The 14,674-nt window shown below is 27.4% G+C and overlaps 1 protein-coding gene across 2 annotated transcripts; it reads right to left on the reverse strand.

The window, feature by feature from the left end:
- Window positions 1-698: 698 nt before the first annotated feature.
- LOC113557236 lies at window positions 699-13,278 on the reverse strand. 2 transcript variants are annotated; one of them, XM_026962645.1, is made up of 15 exons: window positions 13,245-13,278; window positions 12,247-12,337; window positions 12,025-12,144; window positions 11,746-11,928; window positions 9,721-9,837; window positions 9,415-9,662; window positions 8,389-8,500; window positions 7,340-7,481; window positions 7,016-7,181; window positions 6,617-6,927; window positions 2,254-2,431; window positions 1,918-2,192; window positions 1,687-1,855; window positions 1,277-1,615; window positions 699-1,197 (listed from the first exon to the last, which is right to left on the reverse strand). In XM_026962645.1, the coding sequence occupies exons 1-15, from the start codon at window positions 13,257-13,259 to the stop codon at window positions 787-789; spliced, it is 2,877 nt and encodes a 958-aa protein (XP_026818446.1). In that variant the 5' UTR covers window positions 13,260-13,278; the 3' UTR covers window positions 699-786. The 2 variants fall into 2 exon arrangements, with proteins under 2 accessions (XP_026818446.1, XP_026818447.1); XM_026962646.1 differs by having other exon boundaries at window positions 787-1,197; window positions 11,812-11,928.
- Between the last annotated feature and the right edge of the window lie 1,396 nt (window positions 13,279-14,674).

Below are 14,674 nucleotides of genomic sequence, written 5' to 3' on the forward strand. Positions count from 1 at the left end.
AGTTCTGAAAACTTAAAATATTTTTACATACAATATTGAATTTTTGAAACATAGTAAACGTATATAAATTATATTTTAGTAAATTATTTTCTTCAATATGCAAGTTAATATAAAATTTTATATGAAAAATAAACAATTAATACTAAGTGAAAACTTGAAATACAATTTCACTTATGTATCAATTTGAAGTACGAATATTATTACCAAAAAAGAGTTAGTTTATTTATTTTCCGATTGCTTGAAAAGTTTTATTTTGTATTTAAGCAAGGCGCATAGTCGGTTATTGAAATTGAATTATTTATTTTATAAAAAAAAGTTAATTAACATAATAAAATCATATCTAAATTAAAGAGAATTGATACAGTTTTAAGAATAATATACTGTGTGGATTGTTTTTTTTAATAAAAATTATACATAATAATAATAATAATAATATTAAGTTTCTTATATGTTCTTTGAATTTAACTTATTTAGAATTGAATCAAAATTAATTTACTATACAATGAATAGCAAAATTTCCATTTTCAAATTATAGTTTTAAATTATTTACAAAATGAAAAAAAAAGTATGAGTTATAAATGAAATAAAATTATTACAATTATAAATCTATTAAATGTATGATGATAACATTTATGCCTACAGAAAAACATAATACATGTACATTATAAGTTATAATTAATAAATTAAATTGTAATTACAATAAAAAATTTGTCATGTTCACAAAAATAGAATTATAATATGAAAGGGTTTTAATGTAAAGAAACAAATGAATACTAAACATTTAATTCAAAGATAATTAAACTGTTCACTCAAATAAACTCTAACTGTTCTCGAAAAGGGAACCTTAATTACCCTAGTTTTAGCATCTGGCATCATTGTATCTAACAATTTCTCTAGAACAGGAACTGAAAGTAAATGAACGTCATCTGATATGTCTTTATTCTTGTCCTTTTCGGGAGCAGGCTCTTCTGGTCGCTGTCTGGGTTTTCTTGTCCTTAATATAGGTATGTAGTTGGTCTTTTCTTTGGTATGGGATAATTCTAAATTATTACCAATACTATGCTGGATTTGTTGATATTGAGTTATATATAAGTCAGTAACACGGAGTAATTCAAGAGTCAATCCCCAAACCAAGTGTGTTAATGTCTTGGAGAGTTTCTCGAGGCAATCAATCAAGTGGCAGTTGGTAGTTGCAGACTAAAATATAAAGACAATCATATTGAATATAAATAAATAGATATTATAAAATAATATAATGCATATTAAGTATACATACTTTGCTCATGTAAGCAGGAATAATCAGTAAAGCTTTAATACCAACACATTTTTCCAATTCATCTTCAACACAATTACTGAATTCTATGTTAACCAATTCCAGAATAGTGAGCTTTTCAAGACCCCTAATAGCAGTAAAAACGTCTTGTGCATAACTTTCCCATTTACCGTGACAATTTTCCAATCTTAACGATTTCAAATTGACAAATCTTTTTAGTGACACAGCAAAATCTTTTGATAAGAAATTGCAATCACCAATTTCCAAAAACTCTATGTTGTCAGTTATAGTACCCAAACTCTGACAGATGTCTTTTGGAAATGAATTTATAGAGGTTAATGACTAAATAATAAAAAACATAATAAATATTATAACTGTTTTTCCATAAATATTAAGTTATTTAATAAACTTACAAATTTATTTAAATTTATTAAATTTTCAAATGATGGTAATGATGTTAATTTAATTCCAGTCAAACCTTTTAGTCTTAATTCAGTGAGCTTTGTCATTTGGCCTAAATCATTTAAGTTTAGGACCATAAAAACATGGGGATTTTTTGCCTCTTTTGTTACATTTGGATTTCTAAAAATAAAATCAATTATTAAAATTATTATAGAAAAAACTGGATATTATTTCTTTATTACTTTATTGAAGTTGCATTGAGAACTTCAAGTTGAGGTAATGAGTGAATAATATCTTCAACTACATGGGTAGGACATCTATACAATTCAATAAATTTTAACTTCTGTGCTCTTTTCATTGCTTTGGAAAAAAGCAACCAAAATTTTTTTATTTCATCAACTTTTACAGGTATCAACATTTGTCTTGTATCTAACATATCAGTTCTTTGTTGATTAATAGAGTCTACAAACCTTTCCCAGTCATAGACCATAGAATTTTTTAAACGACAATTTTGCCACTAAAAATAATTGAATAAATTAGCAAAAATATATTGTGAATAATTTAAAGTTTATACTTACTAATGACTTGTTCATTGCAATTTTATTCCAGGTGGTACATACTCTAGAAGCGGATAAAAGCTCATGTGTATTTAAATATTTAAAAACGTGTCCCAATGCTTTAACCATGTAGTTTAATGTTTGCATGGATGCAAAAGGAGTTGAAATTTCTTTAAATGAACCATTCATTTCAGAATTCCTGTAAAATTTGAAAAAATTCATTATATAGATAATAATTTTATTGATCTAATTATATAAAAGCATTCTTAAATATTTAATTATTTATTTATTAATATGAAACGAGATAAGCCTAATACAAAAATTGATATTAAACTTAAAACCTGACAGTATAAAATACAAATTTAAATACATATCATTGTGAACATTACATAAATCACTGGTTTGGCCCCCCAATAGAAACGATGGATCCTTGTTCACTAATCTCATCATGCATGGTCTAGGACTGTTTTGCAAATAATTCACAGAACAAAAAGGAATATGAAAAGGGAAGATACAGTGTGAATTAAAAATTGGGATCCTAAAATTGACCTTTTTAAAAGAACTGGCTAGTCAATTCGACCATCAATAAGTTTTCCCAATAATGATAAGTTTATATCAACTCTCCTAGCAGCCAGCGTGATCAAGCCAAAGTACTGGGTTGTAGCTATGAGGAGGACAATCAATTGATAACCGGAAAGATACACACTTCAGAAACTTGTGTTGGACTCTTTCAAGTTGATAGCTGTCATTCATAGTTGTTGGGCACCAGATTTACAGTCCCATACTCAAGTAGAAAATAAACAAATGAGCAAAATAGGACTTTTAAGAAAATAGACAACTTGAAGTCCGTAGAAATTCTGAGCAAGAACCTACGCATTTTCATGGTATTACATGACATTTTGTCTAAGTGTGCATTAAACCTAAGACATCGATAAAATGTTATATCCTAATTATTTACAGACACGCCAGCAGATTCAAGGAGGACACCAAACATAGAATAGTTAACATTAAAAGGACATCTAGGAGAACGATAAAAATACATAAATATACATTTAGGGATACAGAGATCTAACCCGTAGGTAGCATCCCATGTTACCAAAGAATTGAGGTTATCTTGAAGAAGGATGCAATCCTGAGGAGCACTGATACGATGGAATAACTGTATATCATTGGCCAACAAGAGAAATTGGCAGTGTTTTATGACGCTTTTAACGCTGTTTACAAATAAGGAGAAGAGAACCGGAAACAAGTGGCCTCCTCGAGTGATACCTGACGTTATATTTATATCTATTGGAAAGGTAAGATCTGAACCAAGAAATCAGTGGCTCCCCAAAGACAAAGTGCACGGTAATTATGTTCCTGATCAGGCACATATAAAGACCACTAGCTTTTACATGCCCCTCAAGGGACCACTAATTAATGGTGCGGGTATGACGAACCCGGGGCCCCGAGCTCTAAACTGAACTGACTTTAACTAGTTGGTTCAGTTTAGTATAGGCATAGGGAAAGTGGCGCTCCCATCACCATATACATCGCAAAGTACATTGCAATTGCCTTAAGTGGTTAGTGTGGAATGGCCCTCCAGACTGGGGTTTAAGCGCAGGGTTAATAACACTGCTTAGTAAAACAACCCAATCCTCAGACTAGATTAAATAGAAAAACGGACCGAAATAGAAAATTGGATATGTTTTGGGGCACATGGAATATACGGAAAACACTATATAAGACGGGATTAGCATTAAGTCTAACTAAATAAATGGAAAAATATGGAATAAAACTTTTAACTCTACAGGAAGTTAAATGGGAAGAGACAGGAAAATCTCACAAACAACTATTTCTTCAATGAGAAATGTGAAAAGGGCCATATGTTAGGAACGGGTTTTGCTATGCATGAGTCGATAATACATACAGTCAAAAAATTCAAAGACATCAATCCAAGAATATCGACTATAACTATGAAAACGAATGGCTTGGATATGGTAACAATTAAAGTGCATGCTCCAACGGAAGTTAAAGGAGATGATGAAAAGGAAGAATTCTACACTACTTTAGAATATGTCTATCACGGATCAGTGGGAAGCATTAAAATAATTGTAGGAGATTTGAATGCAAAGGTAGGAAGAGAATTGGAATATAGAAAAATAAGTAGGGGCCACAGTTTACATGAAAGAACCAACAGTAATGGGAATATTAATGGAATGATTATAAAAAGTACGATTTTCCCTCGTAAAAACATCCATAAGTATACGTGGGTATCCCCAGATGGAAAACAGAAACCAAATTGACCATGTCCTAATTAATCATTTAAAAATTGTATCACCAATGTAAGAACGTTACGGGGAGCAGATATGGGCACTGACCACTTATTAAAGGGTATATGGATAAAAGTGAAACTACGGAAGATGAAGAAACGAAAACAAATAAATAAAATATCGAAAAGTTTTTAAAACTAAAAGCAGCTACAGATAACGGAGACCCAAATGAAAAGTGTAAGAAGTTAAGGGAAACTATTAAAGAAGTGACGGATACAACATTAGGTAAGAAAAAGAATACTACCAAACAATGGTTCAAGAGGGTATGCGAGGAAGCAATTATAAGACGAAAGATAGCGAGACAAAAATGGTTGGAAGATGTAAATAATGAAAACAATTTTAAAATATTTAAAACAAAACAAAAAGAAGCGCATAATATAATTAGGTGTGAAAAAAAAAAGTATATGAAAGATATAATAGTAAGTATGGAATACAAGCAGAATTATTAAAAAAAGGAGGAAAAAAGATGGTTAACCTGGGATCTAATCGGAAACATATGGAAGAGAGAAAATTTACCCGAAGACTGGAAGATTGCGAAAATTTTCCCAATATATAAGAAGGAAGATACTCAGGAGTGTAACAACTATAGAGGTATCTCCTTATTGAATGTGACATAAGATATTATCAAATTGTGTCTTATCAAGAATAAAAGGAAGGGCAGAAGAAATAATTGGAAATTATCAAGGTAGCTTCAGGATGGGAAGGTCAATTATTGATCAGATATTTATATTAAGACAGCTCTTTCAGAAAGCTTGGGAATATGATAAGGAATTACATGTACTTTTCATTGACTTCCAAAAAGCTTACGACTGTATACACAGAGAAAGCATAATGAAAATACTGAAGAATTTACAATTCCCTAATAAGTCAATAAATCTAATTATGATAAGTGTAATGGAAACAAAAGTCAAAGTTAAGGTTGGTGGCTTAATTTGGTACCATGTACAGGTAAAATCTCAGTTAAGACAGGGTGATGCCCTATCGTCTATATTATTTAACCTGGTGTTAAATTCGCGCCGGCGAGAGAACGCTTTTCGTTGGCGCATCCAAATGACGGAGCTCCGCGGTTTCGAACCCACATTTCTCCCACTCTACCACCTAGGCGTTGACGGCGGCCAGCGTTCGGGAAGGTTAAGTGGTGGGAATGCGCGAGATCGGACGAATTTTGGTCGCCGCCCAAAAGCGTTCTCTCGCCGGCGCTAGTATAGAAAGAGTAATAAGGGAAATTAATATAAACAATCAAGGCTTTAAATTACAGGACTCTTCAATAGGATTGATACGCTAGCGTATGCGGATGATGTAGTCTTATTAGAAGAATCACAAGAGAATTTAAAAAATGTATTTCTCAAATTAGAGAAAACCGCAGAGAAAATAGGATTAGTGTAATGAAGGAAAAACAGCATATATGTTTGCTAGCAGAAGGCAACAGCAACCACTTACTAACATATTGAACATTGGAAGATAACTTCAACAAAGTGCAACAATTGAAATATCTCGGAACTATGGTAACAGAGTATAATGATATAGCGAAGAAAGTAGCAGCTAGAATACAAAGAGGCAAAAAATGTTACTATTGGTTAGCAAAGACATTAGAATCCCGAGTATTATTTATAGAACTAAAAAAGCAACTTTCCCGCAAGAAAAAAGACAGCTAGGAAGACCCAAAACCAGATGTGAAGACTTAGTCAAAAAGGATGTGCAGGGGGAGGAACGAATTGGAAAGAAAGAGCAATAAATAGAAAAGAATGGAGGAATGGGTGTGAGATGGGATTGTCTTGAAACACCTTTAACCAGAAAAAAAAGAAGAAGCTTTTACATGCAAACAAAATTAGGCCTTAGAACATATTGTATGAAACAATAAGTAAGTGATAAATAGGAGTTGAAAGGAATATAGGAACAGTTAACTTTCCGCTCAAATCTAAAAACAATCATAACCAAATGATTAAAGCAGTAAAAAAACAAAAATTAAGTTGCACTCATTCATACAAGCAATACCAATGACCAACGTAACAGTGTACCTAGTCTATTATTATATACCCCCAAAGGATAAGAAAAATTAAATATTAACTTACTCTTCCAAATTTTTGGGCTCTTGAATAACACAAGTTATTAAACTAGGTCCTCGTTTTTGTATCATTGCATAAACATACTGTTTGTGAAAACTACCATCAACCATTTTAGTTTTGGATACGTTTCCATCTCTAATTTCATCAATTTTATAATGTGGTTCTTCAATTTTAGAAATTGGCGTACTTGATGTTTGATAAACTTGTCTTATACGAATCGGTTCAACACATAGTTTTTCTGATTCAGTAGCACCAACAACCACAGTATGAGATGACTGTACACGAATATCTCTTTGTTTCATTATAATTTGACAGTGCTAAGTAAAAAAATATTAATAACAAAATGGAATAAACTGTTTTAAAGATTAAAAAAAAATAATAATAAAAATTAAAATGATCACTTACTAAACATACATAACCAACAATTTTTAAATGATCATGCATGTTGACACATCCTGGATGATAGTGTAACAGACAACGAGTACACATTAAAGAGCAAGGTTCATCAATATTAGAGCACCGCATACCACAACGAGTCTGCATGATGATTTTCCTATCTGATGCTGGCAACCTATTTTTATCATTCATGTATAATATGGTTTGATTGAGGAAGGATTATGTAGAAGCAAGCATAATGATTATGCTTACCCCTTAATTGTGTATTATATTTGTGAAGCCAAATAATAAACTAATAAGCAAAACAAATAAAAAATAAAGCCAATATGTTACCGTCTTTTCATGATTGTGGTATTTATATCAATGTTCTCAAGTTTAGGAGAAACTTTTGTCGATACACTAGATTGAATAGCTTGGAAGTTTTCAGATATGTATTCAGGTGTGGATGAAGATGTATTCATTGATTCTGAATTCCCTATGTAATAATGTAAAACATTAATTCTATATTCAAATAGCACAATAAAATATATAACTGTAATTTTTCAGATTATTTAGCAAATAAATATATACAGAGTTACACTGAATATAAAATTATCATATTTACATGTAATTTTAAATATATGGAATAATATTTAATTTACATATATATATATATTTCATAGATAGATTGCATTGTGTACAATGTGTACATATTTTCGAATTTCACAACGAGAAGCATTATTTAAGAAAGGTGCATACTCTAATTTATCTACAATTCTGTGTATCAACATCACAAACTAAGGTATATTTTTATTTGTGATCAACATTTATTTTCAAAATAGGTTTTTTATTTAAAATAAATATAAATTAAATTTAAAAACAAATTTTATTATTATAATTGGTATACTAAACTAAAATCAATTCCTTATTAAGAGGACGTCACATTATGGTTATACAAACAACACTAATGACATTTTATAGCTCATTGTTTTGATTTGGATTTGACTTACTCAAGACCGTAGCCAGAAAAAAACATGGGGGGGGGGGTAGAGTATAAATCGTTTATTATACAAGTTTTAAAAATAATAGGGAATTAAACCTATTCAATGTTATTTCAAGAAAAAAAATTACGAGGGGGTCTGAACCCTGAAACCCTCCCCCTGGCTACGCCCTTGGATTTATTAGTTGTATACTCGTATGATGGCAAGAGATGGGAAATAAGTATCTACTTGTCAGTACTATTAGAGAGTCAAATTAAACTTAAATTATTATATAAATTGTTAGATCTTTATTATTTTATATTAGAACATAACAACACAATTACCTGTGTTAAATGTTTGTAGTATTTTACATTTAAAGAAGTTTAAATGTTTAGCTAAATAATAAAATATATTTATATTTACCTTTTTTGGATCTTGATCTTGAGGAAGACTTCGTAGTTTTAAAAACATCTTTCATTTTACCAGCAGATTTTTTGTTTTTATCATCTGACAGTTCACCAACAGAAGTGTTTTCCTAAAAATATATGAAGATAATTGCAAATACTCGGTTTATATATATATATATATAAAATATGAAGAGTATATGCATAAAAAGTTATGTTGGTATATGCATATTGAATGATACATTGTAAAAAAAATTAAAATTGCTTCCATACTCAAACACACTAAACTTAATGAAATTTGAACTATTTAACTGATCAAATATCAATTTTTACCAAACTTATAACTGTTTAAAATTCTCAGTTTAAAATTTTCAGAATTTAATAAAAAAAGCAAGGAATAAGAATTAAAAAATTGTATACAAATTGAAAGCCATGGATTATTTTGAGTAAAATATAATTTTATATAGTTTTATTCAGCCTATCCAAACATTTACCAATTTATAAACATTTTGTTGAATATACAATGCAAGTATATATATAAAAATTATATATGTTCCTATAATAAATACAAGAAATTATATAAAAGAAAAAGAAATTGGATATCAAATGCAGCTGTTGCAATCAAACACAATAACTAGATTTGAATATATACAATGTTTAACCCATAAATTTTTACCAATATAAACAATGTTATTTTATCATTATCTATATTTATATTTAATTAATTATACACAAATTATTCATATTATATTATACCCCTACATTATTATATATTTATAATATAAAATATTTTAAAACAAAATCATTTTTAACCATACCTGTAGATTTTTTGTTACAGACAGTCCTAAGCCTGAAAAATAGGAAGGAAAATGTTTTTTTATTTTAATTTGATGGGGCTTAATTAATATTAAAACATGGACTCAAATAGTAGTATACCTAAAATTTCACTGGACTTATGGCTATATACCCTAAAACAAGCTGTGATTCAATTTGTCATAAAAGGTTATACTGAGACTCAGTTCATATGCAGCTTTGTTTTTATTACCTTAAATAATTTTAAATGTGTATTTCTGATCAGTTCTTTTGATCTATCATTCACGCCAATTGGTTGTTTTAAAAAAGTAAAACAGTCTATAGTAAGAGAAGTTTTATCAGATGAGATATTCAATTGTTCCTGAATTTCTTGTAATGTTCGTAGTTTTTGATTACTAGGAGAATAATAGTATACATCACCACTTCTATTTTCCTGATTAAGAAAAGTTTTTTTGTAAACAATATATTCTCGTTTCCATCCTGAAAAATATTTATCACAGATAATCCACCAAAATAAATCTATTATTAATTTACTTACCATGCTCAAATGGGAGTTTAAAAATAGCATCATTGATATCAGACTTAATTTTTCTGCCTGTACTACGACGCGTTGTACTGTTAGAAGAAGTTAAGTTGAATGTAGCAGTAGTAATTTCTATAACATTAAAAATCAATGTACATAATATATCAAAACTGTTTTGTAATAATATTAATAATTAAATTCTATCTTTATTCATATTTAGAAAACCTTGAACACAGTATGAAACATATACCAAACACAAAATATAATAGGTACTATTTATTTGTATAACATAAGTTACATTGTTGTCCTTTAAATCTGAAATGTCATAGAAATATTATTATAAATAAAGAGTAGTAAAATAAACATATTTATCTTATTATTTAATGTTGTTTACATTAATTGATAATTATGCACTAAAATATTGTGGTTTTGAGTGCCATGTTGTAATACTAACACATTTTTTAATTTAACTTGAATATTGTCCATTTAACCTATGTATTCTTTACAACATTAACATTTTACACAATATTATTATTATCTTACTAGGTTAGTAAGTTTAGCAATTGTAATTTAAAATAAAAGAAGGATAATAGTAATTCATAAAAAAAACGTGTAAAAATTTAAAAACAATTACTTCTATAGAATGACATATTAAGAAAAAATAATTTATTATTTGACATTTAGATATTAAAATTAAATATAAATAATTCTGATAAATTTTTTTTTAAACAAATAAATTAAAAATTATATTCTGTAAAAGTAACTTAAATGTGACAACATCACTAATAAAATTAGCCAATTCAATTTTAAATTCAACATACATTATTGCAAAAACAATAGTCATCAAAATGTAAAAAATTCAAAGAATTTAAACATAAAATTAAATAAATGCTGTAATTAGCCAACAAATACATATAAATATTTATTAGAATTTCATTCATCTAATAAAAAACATATCAGTATCAATTAAGTCTTTATTTACATGCGGAACATAATTTTACCTAGTTTTTTCATTAGCATATGCAGACAGTGTCTCTCATTGGGAAAAATGTAGTTTTAATTTTTATAACTTAAATTAATTAATTATTAGGTATAAACATAATATAATATATTTTCCTGTACTTATTTTAGATTCTAAGCAGAGCAATTTATGTATTGATTTTAAATTTGTGATTTTTTTTTTTTACGAAGATAAAATAAGTTGGTTTTGGATAGAAAAGTTGATTTAGTTTGTACTTACATGATATAATTTTAAAAATATTTAGACACTTATTGAGCTATTTACAAGCATTAAAATATTTAAATTATTTTTCTATAAATGTGGATTATTCACTGGGTCTAAATTCTTAAAAATTTAAAACAGGACCTAAGATAAGTTATTCTTATAAACACTATAAAATTTTCATATGCATTTAAAGCTCAAATAATTACAGAATTTGTCAATATTATAAAAATTTACCAACTTTTATAGTAAAATTTTTTAAAATCTCCAATTTGTATAGCTGAAGTATGAAAATTAAATACAATGTTCGTCATAAGTAGTTTGAACTTTAATTCAAAAATTCTTAAAAATATTTAATTACAATTATTTTTATAAATATATTTGGAAATTAAATTTGAAAAAAATTATATATTTTAACCATGTTAATTATGTTATTATCTTTCATAATCATTAATTGTGGTGACTTAAAATTTTTATGTATATTATTGATTTTACTTTACCAATTAAAGTATAAAAGAATGTGAATTTTTTTAAAGATATAATCTACTTATATTTTGAACCTATTCACACTGTTTTATAGTACACCTAGTGTATACAACAGATTGATACCCATTTGTCTATCTTATTTTATTACTTATTTATTAACTATAAATAATATATTATATTGTGTTGGTATTCCTAAGATTGTTTGTAGGATATATGATGGATGTACATAAACCTATGTCAAGATAGAATAGCAATAAATACATCAAAAATTAAGTTAATAACACCTGTAAAAATTAACATTTAATGTAAATGAATTAGAAAATTTTGTGTACCAAATGAGAATGAATTGAGAGATTTTATGTTTTCTGATACATGTATTATACATTTCTGCCACTCACCTAAAGAAGGCGAAACATGTAATTTCAAAGATTCCAAGGTATCACTGTGTGTATTGTCATTCTTATGTCTCTTATTACTCCAATTATTCTTTATATCATTAGGTTCTAGTGTTGATACTATAAATTAATTAAGAAATAATACATATATGTTTTACTTTTGTTATAAAACAAAAGAATATAAACAAGTTTACAAATATAATTTTTCTAACGTACTACTTGATTTAGATTCTTTCTTTTTATTAATATGATTATTATGAACAATATATGGACTTTCAGTTGGCTCGTCTACTTCCATAGGCTCACATGTTTCTTTACTAAGTTCCATTTTTAATACTAAATACAACCATATAAATTTTTTTTATAAAATTTGTAATAATATTGAATTTTAAGTTAAATATAAAAGCTGTATAAACATATAATGATTGAAAAACTTACATTTTTTCTTATTTTTAATTGTTATCAATACTTCATCATCAATATCAAATCCAATAAAATGTGATTCTAGGAGTAAAAGATTATTGGTTTCCTAAAAATAAACAAATTAAACTTTTTTTTAAACCGAACAAAAATTTTATAAATTTACAACTTCAAAATTCCTTGCAACTTTTTGTGATTTTGATATATTTCGTGAGCATTTAAACTTTAAATGCTTATAAACAAAAATTGTGACTAACAATTTTTGATTTTTTTTTACTACGATAAGTACAAATTATAGTAAACCTTATATTAAATTTTAAAGATTTTTTGGATAGCCAAATTTTTTTTATCGATCTTTTAAGAAAAAAAACTTAGAAAAGTCAAAAATTTCAATTATCTATAAGTAGCTTAAAATAGGTCAAAATATTTTGAAAATTTAATCGTAAATAGATAAACATAATATAAACATTTAGTGAAAATTTCAAGTATTTAAAATGATTCGTTTTTGAGTTACAGCAAAATTTTTAATTTTGTTGAAAAGTGGTTATGTGTAAAAATTCTTATTTTATGGTTATTTTTTCAGGGTTTTTCCTGTACTTTTGAAAACTACTGGAAATTTCTTACTTTTGAACCCCCCAAAGTACCAACTAGATGAATTTTCTTAATCAAAGAGGGGCTGAAGTCAAAAATCGAAGAATTATTACTACTCCAATATGCGATGACAGACAGAAAAATAAAAAAATAAATTTAAAAAAAACACACATCATTGTAAAATCAATACATTCATCACTCCGTTCAGAATCTAAAAATTTTCATTGTAATTTATTGTATTATATATTTGGTATATTATATTAATATTATTTAATAGAATTAGTGAATGTTATTTAATAAGAATTGATAAGTACTAAAACAATACATACTAAATTTGTAATATTGCATTTTTGTACTTCAATTCATAATTTTTACTTTATCAGAAAGTGTTTTACATAAAATAAAATATGTATTTATTAACTTACCATTAAGTTACTCATTTTTTAAACCATAATTAATTGTATCTATTAATAATAAAAAAAGCGGATATAATAACTAAAAAATGTATAAGAATAAATGAATCAGAAAAATCCTTCAACGTACGGTTGTCAGTAATCAGTGATGAGATAGGTAATCAGTGATACCAACATAGAAATCATCCTCTATTACTCTATGACCTCTACATACTATCATACAACACTATAGAAGCCAACAATCGCCCCTCCACTTTATTTTCTTCGTTTCGGAGCGACAAGAATGATGTTGTAAGCTTGGCGGTAAGGCATGATGTTACGAACACTTTGTTATGAATTGTTCATATTTTACGCCCGAAGTTAACACAAGTCAGTGTCCTGATCCTCGACCAATGCATTAAGAAAATGATTTAAATTTATCATTGAAAAATTATCATCAAATTCATATGGAAAAGGGGTATTTTTCAGTTATTGTACAAGTGTATTCTTTTTTAAAAGTACAAAACATTCTGTTAATTTGTACAATCTTTTATCGCTTATCATAATTATTATTTGTTATCATCTGTTTATGCTTAAATTTCGTATCTTTTTACAGTTTTACATTCGTACTTGTGTTTAAGTTTCAACTGTAAATAGTTTTCAATTATTTTGTATTAAAAATGAATGTTGTCTGTTAGTTTTTGTTTTGATTGTTTCAATTTCTAAATTATCCAGTGTTGTCCACGCACTAGTTGTTATAGAATTATTTTCGTTCTCCTTAAGGTGTGTAGTACTGACAATTGGATTAAGTAAATGATTCTTTTTTAGCATTATTAACTTTCATGTATTTCATTGATGCTGATACTTCATAAACACTATAAACATGCTTTTAAATGATAATTTTGACTCGTGTTTTAAATTCATATTTTAAACTGCTTATGAAACACTCATTTCTCAATTAATTCTCCACCAATATTACAAATTTAACTGACTACATTTTTTTCAGATTGCAGTGCAGCAGTTCACCCAAGGCTTGCTGAGACAGGAATTTGCATTCATACCACCTGGGGAAAGTATCAACATCTTATTTTGAAAATAAACTAGAAGATACTTATTATAACAATAATGGTCTTTTGCAAGGTACGTGTAATAATAACTGTATGTAATTGATAGCAACTTAATATTAGTGAAACAAAAAGTAAGTATCATGAAACCAAGACCAATGAATAAGGTAAATGATTCTTATTAAGCATTATTAATTCCATGTATTTCATTGATACTGATACTTCAAAAACACTATAAAACATGTTTTTATATGGTAAATTTGACGTATTTTACATATCATTTTTTTATGGCTTATGAAACACTCAATTCTCAATTAATTGACATGAAACCAACAACATTGAATTAAGTAAATGATTCTTATTTAACTTTATTAACTTCCATATATTTCATTGATGCTG

This window comes from Rhopalosiphum maidis, chromosome 3, assembly GCF_003676215.2.
Source record: "Rhopalosiphum maidis isolate BTI-1 chromosome 3, ASM367621v3, whole genome shotgun sequence".
NCBI lineage: Eukaryota > Metazoa > Arthropoda > Insecta > Hemiptera > Aphididae > Rhopalosiphum > Rhopalosiphum maidis.

Bases quoted from the DNA above. Each gene is read 5' to 3' on its own strand.
- LOC113557236 (XM_026962645.1), bottom strand. The intron at 9,663-9,720 runs GTAAGTAAATTA...AATATTTTTCAG, and splicing joins TAAACTCCCATTTGAGCATG to GATGGAAACGAGAATATATT. The intron at 1,616-1,686 runs GTAAGTTTATTA...TTTATTATTTAG, and splicing joins TAATAAATTTAAATAAATTT to TCATTAACCTCTATAAATTC.